General features: G+C 37.6%; 1 protein-coding gene across 1 annotated transcript in view; it reads right to left on the minus strand.

Moving 5' to 3' along the window:
- Positions 1-280: 280 nt before the first annotated feature.
- Positions 281-11,407, minus strand: part of slc67a1 (solute carrier family 67 member 1) — an 18,949-nt gene continuing 7,822 nt past the window's right edge. The window contains exons 5-10 of the mRNA XM_014018629.1: positions 11,096-11,208; positions 8,114-8,224; positions 7,171-7,271; positions 6,989-7,090; positions 2,600-2,720; positions 281-827 (exon numbers count right to left, since the gene is read on the minus strand). Of these exons, the coding sequence (XP_013874083.1) occupies positions 649-827; positions 2,600-2,720; positions 6,989-7,090; positions 7,171-7,271; positions 8,114-8,224; positions 11,096-11,208 (727 nt within the window). The 3' untranslated portion in view covers positions 281-648. The remainder of the gene's footprint in view (positions 828-2,599; positions 2,721-6,988; positions 7,091-7,170; positions 7,272-8,113; positions 8,225-11,095; positions 11,209-11,407) is intronic.

Genomic DNA, 11,407 nt, shown 5'->3' on the forward strand with positions numbered 1-11,407 from the left:
AGGTTCAAGTCCTTTTAATTCATTTTTGTCATTACTATAGTGAGTACATTAATCTCTAAATGCTGCAACAGATTGACTGTGTTTAAAACATATGAAAACTTGTTCATGGCTCATGCTGAGGCTCAGATGTTCTCAAAACAGAACAAATCCAGGTTGGAAGCAGCTGAGTGAATAAAACACTGATAATAATTAACTCACTGTGCAACTATTTCATGAAGAATTTATATATTTATTACAATATTGCCTTTTAATTTGTTGAGGCATAAAAAGTTCAACAAAAAACATTTAAAAAATCAACTTTAATTACAAATGTAAAAAAAATGAGATTCTACTAACATATTTATTTATATATAGTCATTTGGAACAAATTCTTAATAACAATAAATCAATTTCAGTTTATTTAAAAGACTTTGCACTAGAAGCTCCTGTGATTAAAGTGCAGGTTTTGCTGCCATCTGGTGGCTTTGACAGTTTATAAAATCTGACTGGACTCAAAGGAGGTGAACTGGTCTCATGTCAAATACAGCAACATGTGAACATAAAGCTGAGTAACAAGTTGTTTCTAACTTTAAGTGCATTCTGCTCCTCCTCACCTCTTTTCTAGTTCAAACAATGAGGAATAAAACTTAAAAAAACCTAACATTTCATTCACTCCTTCTGCTTCAAGTTCCCGAGGCACAGCAGGAAAACAAACACGGCGGTGTTCACGGAGAACTTGATCAGGCCGATGGAGAAAAGGCCGTAGTTCACGTACAGGAAGCCGCCGATCGTCGGCCCAATGGTGCGAACCAGGGACTGGACCGACGCACACAGTCCAAGCATCGTTCCTGAGTGTGAGAAGGATCAATAAGAAACTGGAAAAACATGACTTCTGGAAGTATTTTCTGCCTGATGTGAAGCGACTGTTTACTGTACCTGCTGTTTCCTCCAGCTCTGTATGAGTCAGCGTAAATAACCCTACAGTAATTAGTGTTTAAGATTTAACAACACACATGTTTTGTGTTAGGTGTCCTCACTGCACAATCTACACGTGTGGAGCAATAAATTAAAGTATCATTAAAAGTTCAAAAAGTGAAACTTGTTTACTGTATAGAGTCTTTCCACACAGATTGAAGGAAAATTGATTCTGTTGGCACAGATATTTAAATGTAATTCACAGATAAATGTTTTTATTGAAGTATCTGGACTATTTCTGATAATTAAATGCAAAATTATATATTTCTGTTTGTACTGTGATTAAACTCTGATTAAATAGTGTGAACCATGTTTGACTCATGATATGACTCATTTTAAAACCAATCATACTTCAGAGGGACAGTTTAGATCAGGGCTATTCGACTGGCAGCCCAATAGCCCAGTTAAATAGTTGAGTGACCAAAGTTCGGCCCGCCAATTGGTTCATTCATCTCTTAAGCCCAAACCCCCCGGTTTAGGCTCTAAGTTCTTTTAGTTAAGCACAGACATGTTTGGTATCTACAGAAACATCAGAATCTTGGCTAGAAGCTGGTAAAAAAAAACATTTCTATGAACATTCAAGACAGTTAAAACTTCAAGCAGCTGAAGATAAAACTATGAAAGTGAAAATTAAACTGGTTTAAAAAGATGGCAAGTCAGAGATGTCAAAATATTTGGGTTAAATAAGAGGATGTGTTATTTTTGTTGTTTTGTTACCACTACATTTATTACATAGGGTTCTGTATGTTGTATTCATGATTAAATGCAGCAAAAGAAACTATTTCAAAGGTAGCAGATCTTTGTAATACTTGGTTTATTTACATAATGACTTTTATTGCTGGATGTTCGGACCCTCAGCTGTTGACCTGCAGTAACTGTGGTCTCCGGAGCAATTTAGTTGAATATCCCTGGTTTAGATAAAACACGCCTCTCACATTAAACAAACAAAAACTATTTTTTCATCAGATTGCAGAACTTGTTTAAGACAGAACTGCTCTGCAGGAAGGGCCTTCAGGATCTGTGACATCTTTTGCCTCAGAGGGAATGGTTCGGTTAGAAGGTGGTGTACAAGAACCATGTGATTTCCTGGTTCTGAACCAAAACTCTGAGACTCAATCAGGTGTTAGCCAACTAAAATGCACTGTCCGTGTACATTATAGTACATGGACAGTACCTGCACTCAGTACTCAGTGTGTTTAATTATCCCATGATTATTTCAGTTTGACTTAATAACTGTTACTGTTTTATACAAGGTTTAGTCAGAGCAGTTTTTTTTCTGAATATTAAACAGCAACAATAAAAATCATTGCATAGACATTTAATTATTTTATGCATTTGTGTTTTATGGCTGAAGAGTCATAAAATAATTGTGTCTAACAAAGAAAACTTCAAGACGTTGCAACAACTAAATTTCATGTTTTTTTCTGACATATTCTCTGTAGATGTAACAATGTCTGACACTCAGTACTGGAAGGCAGGATTATACCTTTCCCGACATAATACCTTTTCTTTTAGACGCAGCAGTGCAGCGGGTTGCATAATTCTGATTTTTTTCTTCATCTGGGAGGTAAACAGCTCAAAAAATGTCTGTAATGCTGATTTCCTGCCTGCATGATTGAAGCTAAGAGCAGCGGGGTGAGGTCACCTGTGTCTGAGGACGGGACGCTCTTGGTGAGCATGCTGTCTGTGATGATGTTGAAGACGCTGAGAGAAAAGATCATGGGTGTGACAGTGATGCAGAGCTGCAGCACGGTCTGCATGTAGGCCTGCAAAAACACAGAAACAAAGAGAAACAGGAAGTCCCCATCATCACTGCTGCTGTCAGAAGCTATAACAGATGCTGTCCATCAGACCAGTTTTACACATTTCTCTACCTACTGCARTAAAATGTATTCATTTTGTTTGTATATTAAAGTTTAAACCTCCATCTTTTTAATGTCACAGTAACAAAGTGCTCACTGACTCTGGTGTAGCAGAAGACTCGCTGATCATTATCTCTGTCACATGTGTGATGTGTGTACAAATATCTCTTGTATCTTTAAGGAAGTGCAGAAAATAACACTTCTAAATATATATTTTACTTACAAAGCTTAATAAACAAAGTCTGAGATGGGAATGACTCACAGCTACTACCACTCCAAATGTCAGCTTTTGACTATAATTGAGTTATGTTATTGTGTTTTAATGAGAACTGGTTCTGGCAGCCATTTTTATTTGGGTTGACACCAAATGTTTTTTTTTTTTTTTTTTAGTTTTAAAGGTTCACGCAATTATTATTTTCTGGAAGTTTTATTCAGGTGTTCATTTGATATTTTGCTAACAGACCAGAGTTGATATTATTAGTTAAGGAGGAAGTTTTCAACAAATATCTCACAAAATATCTTAGTGTTCTGAGTGGAAGGAGTCTTATCTGTTAGAGGTGTTAAGTAGCAAATTATATTTTCTCACATTTCTGTAATCGAGTACGATTCATATGTTCTTTTTAGTTTTTAAGTCATTAATTAAATCTATACTTTTACTTTTTAATGTTTTATTTCAAGTAGTTTGTTTGGTGACATTAAAAGTCATATCTGCTACTAAGTAAAATATTTGAACACAAACATGAATTAAAATCTGGAGAAAAAGCTGCAGCTTAACGCCTGCGATCATTATAAAAGTGACAAGAAGATGGGGTGGAGGAGTTTCATTGTTAAAACAACTCTGAAAGATTGTTTACAAACTCCACCCACTTGGCGGGACACTTCTTTAAAGGGCTCGACACACGGGAGGCGACAATCGCTTGCCCTCCTCCAGCTAAGCGACCGGCGAAAATAGTGCATGTGAAATTTCACACTCGTACACGTAGACGTGCAGACGCGAGCTTGCGATGTGACAAGTTGAAAAATGTTCAACTTTTGTTGCTATTGCATGGCTTTACAACCAATCAGCGAGGGTTTCATTGACTGACCAATGAGAGGAGAGTATGCTACACTGCAGTTAGCTAACACTTTCACCATTATTTTAGCTCTGTCAAACTTTCCAAATTTTATATGACACTTCACAAAGTAATACTTTTAAAAAAAGGGCAGCCGTATGGGAATTTGTTGGTGCCAGGGTGAAGTTATCCGGTAAGTTTTTCCTCACAACATCACAGTGTCTTGGCGTGCGTTTGTTTTCCAACTTCATTAGCAGCGCAAGATTTGTTTAATTTACACGTCTGTAATGCACACCCCAGTGTTGTTTTTGACTGCCATTTTAATTTTAATCTTAGGCTGTGTCCAAAACGACAGGCCGGGTCCTCCGGAGGACCCAGACTACCCGATCGAGGTGGCCCGGGTCCTTGGTAGACAGGGAAGACCGGTAAAAAAGAGGCTGTGAATTTGGACGGTCAAATGTCCCGTCCTTACGTCATGTCACCTAGCAACTGTGACGACACTAAACAAGCAAACTTAAATCAAAACTAGAAAAATATCAATATATTAGCATTATTAATATCACAAAACTATAAAATTAACTTAAAGGTATCATTTGAAGAACTAATAGACCCGCTGTAGGTGCATGTTTATTTCGCGTTTTTTTAGGACAAAAATAATATTTAAAAACACCTCTATACAAATGTTAAAAGTGTTAGAATTACAACCGCTAAAAAAATTAAATTTTATATCACCATATTTTTATTTAAAATGTATTCTTTTGTCTCGCTTCGTCCACCATTACTAGCATAAAAAAATCTCCGGTCGGGCCGCAATGCATTATGGGATATGGTGGGCTGGGAAGGATCCATCAGACCTGTCCTTCGATTTGGGCCAAAGGAAGGACGCATTTGTCGGCCGCATTGGAGGAGTCTTCGGTTTTGGACGGCCTTCGTCGCAGCGCTGTGACGTACAGTATGCGGCCGACGAATTCGGCCTTCTGAGGACCCGGTCCACCGTTAGTCTTTTGAACAAAAATACTTCTTAGTTTTAGTCAGTTTTAGTCATTTCTATATTTAATGGTTTTAGTCGAGTTTTAGTCATTTCTATATTTAATGGTTTTAGTCAGTTTTAGTCATTTCTATATTTAATGGTTTTAGTCGAGTTTTAGTCGACGAAAGCTTAAAAAAAATTGATTAGTTTTAGTCTTAAAAAAAGACAACATATTAGTCNGACGAAAGCTTAAAAAAAATTGATTAGTTTTAGTCTTAAAAAAAGACAACATATTAGTCTTTACAAATTTATTTGAGTAATTTGTGTTAACATTTGTGAATTTGTGTTACTCTAAAATTGCCCAAAACAAAAACATTCTCACTTTGTGGCTTTATTTCTCAGAATTTGCTAAAGTGCAATGAACATACACAATACACATGCCCAATATTATAAGCAATAAAGGGGAACACATGTTCAACTCAAACTTGTCAGCCTGGACGATGAAGATGCATTTTATTTATAAAAACGGACATCGTGCAGTCCTAAACTTAGTTAGTAGACATTAAACTTGTGCAAACGAGTGTTTACATGCACCTTTTATTCAGAACAGAAGCACTGACATGTGCAGTTGCTAAATCCCCCCGGCCAAAAAAAAAAGTTTTACTTTCGTCATGAACGTAAACAAACAGCTTCTGAGAGCTCAGAATGGACCTGCGACCGCTTTTAATGGTGGAAACGTTACTCCCTGTTTAAGCTACAGGAGACGGACGGCCTTTTTGTTTTTTTGCAAAGCAGGGCAGGTTGTCTTCCTTCTTTACTGAATGAGARGAGGAAATGTTCTGTGCTGCTGTGTGTGCGTGTGTGTAACAGCGCTGCTGTCCCTCCCTCCACTCTGCATTCTAAATGATTGACAGACAACCGACTAACATTTTCGTCCGGTCTCGTCTCGTCAACGAAAACTCACACGTTTCGTCATGTCTTAGTCATCAAAAAGCTATGTTTATTTCATTGCCGTCTCGTTATCCTCATGAAAAAAGGGGGCGTCAACAAAAATATTTCATCATCGTCATCGTTAACAAAAACAACACTGGCACAACCCCTTTTTTTGCAAACCACCAGTAACCTTTACAAGAGGCAGTAGAAGAACCAATCAAATTTTGTGAAGACAAGCGACCCGAGAGCACGATTCTCAACGCTGCCAGCGCTATCGCGTCCTGCGTGTTGGGTTTCCCCCTGGTTGCGATGGTAGCTGTTAATCGCTCCCCGTGTGTCGAGCCCATTAGCTGTTGGCTGCATTACCTCAGACAGACTCAGATCTACAGCCGGTCGAAGTGTGATTAAATTTCCAAACTCTTCTGTAAACAGATTTGTTTGAATACAAAATGCTGAACAATCCAACATGTTGTTGCTGTAAACAGACTAATGCTGAGATTTTAAAAATAATGTAATATTGTTTCAATAAACGAAGACCAGAGTTCTTTTTCTTAAAGAGTTCCCCTTTGATGTCACTTCCTGTTTCACTTTGACTGAGCCAAATGCAATAGAAATATAGTTATGTGACAAAACATGTAAAATCATGTGGATTATGCTAATTTTCCTAAATATAAAGATGTTTTCTTTAACTTTTATATCAATGTCACAGGCACTTTAAAGATTTTTTGAAACCCTTTTTAAGCATTAGCAGCAAAAAAATAATAATTTTGAGTAAAAACACCTTCATATTTTATATTTTCCCAGCAAGCTAGCAAAGCTTTTGTTTCTTTCCAGCTGTAAAATATTAATGTCCAAATAATATTTGAGGTTTCCTCTTTAAAATTACATCAAAAATTCCTCATTAGAATAACCTAATAGGATTCAGATCAAATACAGTATTAATGTTTCATTGTGATTAACAAGCCAGTTAATTCATACATCTCTGGAACTGCTCAAGATATCAGAACATTTTGGCCAAATACGATTTAATCCTCATTTTGATTTGATGAGTCACGTCAATCAGAATAATAATCAAAATAAAATTTGAAAATATTTAATTCCAACATCAAAGAAACATAAAAAAATAGACATTTTATTCCCAAAGACAAACAAGAACATACTGTACATCTTAAAGACACAAAGTGTTAAGTTGTGGGTTCGTGGGGTTTTKTGTGTACCTGAGCCAGTCCCACACCAGCAGAAACGCCGATCGACATGAGCAGCAGAGATTTCTCTGGATATCTCGCTGTGAGTCGACCGATCACTCCTCCTTGAACAACCTGGAACAAAACATCGTTTATCGTCTCATCACAAGCTGCACCAATCACTGCAGCATCGTCAAACCTTATCTCAGTTTTACCATTTGAACGATGCCGAAATAGGCCATCAGGTATCCGTTCTGCTCAGGCTCTAGCTTGAAGAATTCCAGTGCGATGATGGAAAACATTACCTGAAATATGCCTTCAGAAACAGGAAGAACTTCTCATCATCCAGCGTATATGAAGGGARAATGAAATATATGATGTCTTTTTCCCTTTTAAAGGACATCCTGAGACTTTTGACTCACCCTKTATATTGCAAGATCTCACACAGTCTGACCCGAGTTTGTGTTTTGATCGGCTCTCAGCTACTGTCACACTAAATRTTAACCAGTTGCCTGTAAAATGCACTGAGGTGTAACCATTTTTGTCTTGGGTAAAGTCAAGTGGCTATGGCAGAAAACCTAAATTACGTTGGCTCAGAGTGAATATGTTGAAGTTCAACATCCAGAGATTCATTTGTAAAAATTTTAATAAGGGACGGTGTTTACACCAACAGTTAATGTCGATGTTTGAAGCAAAGATGTTGCGTAATGTGTCATGATAAAAATATGAGTTGGAACTAATGCTGAGTTATTMCCACACCAAGATTCAGCTCTAAATCTGTTAGAATAACTGAGTTAAAGTCATTGGGTTTTTTTTGGGTGAGTTCTGTGGCGGCCTACTTGAATTGAGTTGACTCTAAATGCTAACCAGGTGTAGATGCACCTCTAATGATTACTTCATGAGAGTTTCATTAAAATATATTAACTAGTTCATGAGATATTTTGCTAACAGGCAAATAAACACACTTACGCAAATACAAGCAAATACATTACTTCCCTTTTTTGCAGCAGACGATATAAAAATATATAATCTAAACATCTTTTCATGTACAGTATCTATTGCCCAGCAATAACAAATATATTGACCAGATTTGTAGATCAGATAGAAAATAGCAGTTAAATAAGTCTTTATTTAAATCGATTCAAACCCAACTCTTACCTGAAGGCAAACCTGCGATGATTTTAATCAAAAAAATCCTCATAACTCCTGGAAACTTCATCAGCCTGGTGATTTCTCCCACGCTGAATACTTTCTTGTTTTGGTTCTCAACTGTGGATGAAGATAAAGAGAAATAAAATGGATATTTACGAAAATTATAATTATCTCAGCTGGAAACCTAAAGCAGATCATAATGAAGTGAAACAGATCTGCTTTAACTGGAGCTTTGGGAGTATTCAGAGCAGCAGCAAACCTTCCTCTTTTCACAGTGAAGCAGAAATGTATCCACTGATGGTCTTTCTTTGGATGCATTTTCTTTTTTTTGACATATTTTCCATTACATGCATGAGTCAAATCCATTTTCTTGCGCTGTGTTTATTGATTAATTTTTTTAACAGTAGCGGTGGCATGCAGCATGGCCTGTGCTGCTGTGCGTTGTGACCAAGGAGGTTCTATAGAACACCTGGAGTGCGCAGAAACCAGGTGACCGTGTGATCGGCTGGTGAAGCTAACTGCTAACGCAAAACGGTCAAGAGTCTGGATTTCCCATTACTGCACATGTTGACAACAGAGCAGAAAAAAAGGACTGACGATGTAGAAATCATAAAAACTATTAATAATAATATTAATCCAATCATTATTAATATTTTACTGTTTATATAATCTATCTAATGTTTTAAAATATGTCAGAAAAGCTGTTTGTGTTATGGGTTTATTAACAGAAGATAAACAGGAAAACGTCTCATTTCACAACACAAATCAGCAGATTTGATCTTATTTAGCTCAATGTGATCTGAGCAGAACATAATGTAACAGTTTAAAATTAAAATAATCTTATAAAGTCGATGTAATCACTGTTATTTATTGAACTAGTTAACAGATATTAGCTTAGGAGCATATATACAGAATTTAGCACTGTTGAATCATGCTACATTTTAACACAAACTATTAAATATTACTTTGTCCTCTGATTAATATTTGTTTATTGTAAAAACATGACCGATAATCTGTGAAACAGATCCAGTTCAGCTGCCGTTTGTCTATTAGTCTCTATGGAGGCTGTGAGCTGTTGGTCTCTGTTTCTGCTCCTCCATGCTGTCACAGAGGCTACCAGTGGACAGGATGGGTGGGACTCAGTCTAGTGATCTATATATTTAAGTCTATGGTTGTGACTAACAGCTGACACTGTGTTTCTGCTTTATTATGCCTTATTTATTTATTTATTGACCTATATTTAACCAGGTAAATTGAGATCACAGATCCCTTTTGCAAGGGCAGCCTGGGCCTGAAGGCAACCTGTTGTACATGTTTTCAGTCTGTGAGGCAAMACCAGAGTACCTGGAGAAAACGCACACAAGCACAAGGAGAACATGCAAACTCCAACAGAAAGACTTCAGGTCCAAACCAGGGATCAAACCCAGGATCTTCTTTCTGTGAGACATCAGTGCTAACCACTGATCCATCGTCCTGCCTCCTCCTTCTGCATATGAGGCAAAGAGACAGAAATAAGGAGACATAAGGAGACATTATCTAATGGTTGCAAATTAGCTTGAATTGACAGCTTGAATCATCTAAAATGATCTTAGCATTCTTTAAAGACCTGGAATTATAGACCTCACTCAGGTCATTTAGAGACATGCCAGCAATTTTACAACAAATTTTGACAATATTTTGCAAGCGATTCTTATTTTTGATGGAAAGTGGCCCAAGCCAACAAATAAAAGCAAAAGTGAGAACAGATTCAATGCGAGCAGAATAAAACATTTTCATAAAAACAGTGCTGTCTCACAGAAARAACAGTGGAGGTAGGTACTTTAGAGATGCTTAGAAATGTAAGTCTGATAGTTGAGGAGGTTAAAGGTCTAGTGTAGTGCTGGGCGGTATACCGTTTTGTACCRAATACCRGTTTTTATTTTTGTTTTGATATGAAATTTTTGAATACCGGACATTCCGGTTTAAATAGCGGATCGTTTCGCCGCGGCCGCCAGTGAACTGTTGTTTCCCAGGGGACATTTYTCCTTGCGGCACCGCTATGTGCATTWGCATGCTAACGTTTGGAGCACCTTCTGGATCTTTCTTTGCTCTGTGATCTGGATGAGCAGGTTTGAGCCCAGGTTGAGTCAGAAAGGCTCTCTGATATAAAGCATYTGGCAAATTGCAACAATGTTTTTTCTAATGTCAGCTTGCTGTGCGAGCCATCTTGAACAGGGTTGACTCCAGAAGTTGTACGTCATCAATTTCTGCAAAACATGTGTCTAGTAAGTCAAGGTCTCTTTTCCAAGGGTGACCTGGCCAAGAGGTCAACAGTACATGGCATAACTTCCATTCATATAGGCCAACCAAGACCTTAACCCCAAACCTAACCTAAACTCACTATAACCTTAAACCTCACCGCAAACTGAAAAATGATGGTCCATCCTTTTAGAACCAGGCTTTGGTCCACATAAAGACTACCGGTCCTGACAAAATAGGAGATTATATCAGAAAAGGTTCTAAAACCAACAGAGACCAAGCACAATACACACAAACTAAAACATCATTACTCGTCATCAAAAGCTCACTCCCATTGCCTGCATACCCTAACCCAGCAGAGTTAATGTTGAGATTATCRTGTTTGGTTTCTTTTAGTTGAACTYCAAGTGCAGACTGAAGAACTAAAAMAAACTTTATTTATAAATGGATGACGTAGCAGCAAAATAGGTTCTTACAGGCAGGATTGAACTGGAACAGGCAGGAGGAAGCAAACACAAATATGATCATAGGAGACACACACAGATCACACAAAGCACCAACAGGAAATTGAAGACAGGAGACAGAATATAAAGGCAACACAGAATCACAGAGAATCATAAAACCAAGGGACAGAAACCAAGAAAGGAGGATTAAAAACACTCAAAAACAGACTGCACACAGAGACACAGACTGCGACAGAGATAGTGTCTGTTTTTTGGTTCCAGAACCAGAGTTAAAGAGTTTTCTTACTTTTGGTGTTGCTTCCGGAGGTCTCAGCTTTAGTGGATTTTGGGATGAAGTTTATAACCAGCAACAAACTGAAGGCACTGCCTGCAGCACCAACAAGTGCAGTGACCGTCTCCCTGAGAAGTTCAAGATACCAACAACGTTAGCAAAGACAAATATCCTCCATCATCATCCTCAGAGCTGCAGCTGTAGATCTGTTTGAAACATAGTGACACCAGCAGAGCACATGATGAACTCACCTAGGAATGTGCGAAATGGCAAAAAATTCATTTCACGATATACATTATGATGAGTGGTGGTAACGATATATATCAC

Source organism: Austrofundulus limnaeus, unplaced genomic scaffold (genome assembly GCF_001266775.1).
Source record: "Austrofundulus limnaeus strain Quisiro unplaced genomic scaffold, Austrofundulus_limnaeus-1.0 Scaffold197, whole genome shotgun sequence".
Lineage (NCBI taxonomy): Eukaryota > Metazoa > Chordata > Actinopteri > Cyprinodontiformes > Rivulidae > Austrofundulus > Austrofundulus limnaeus.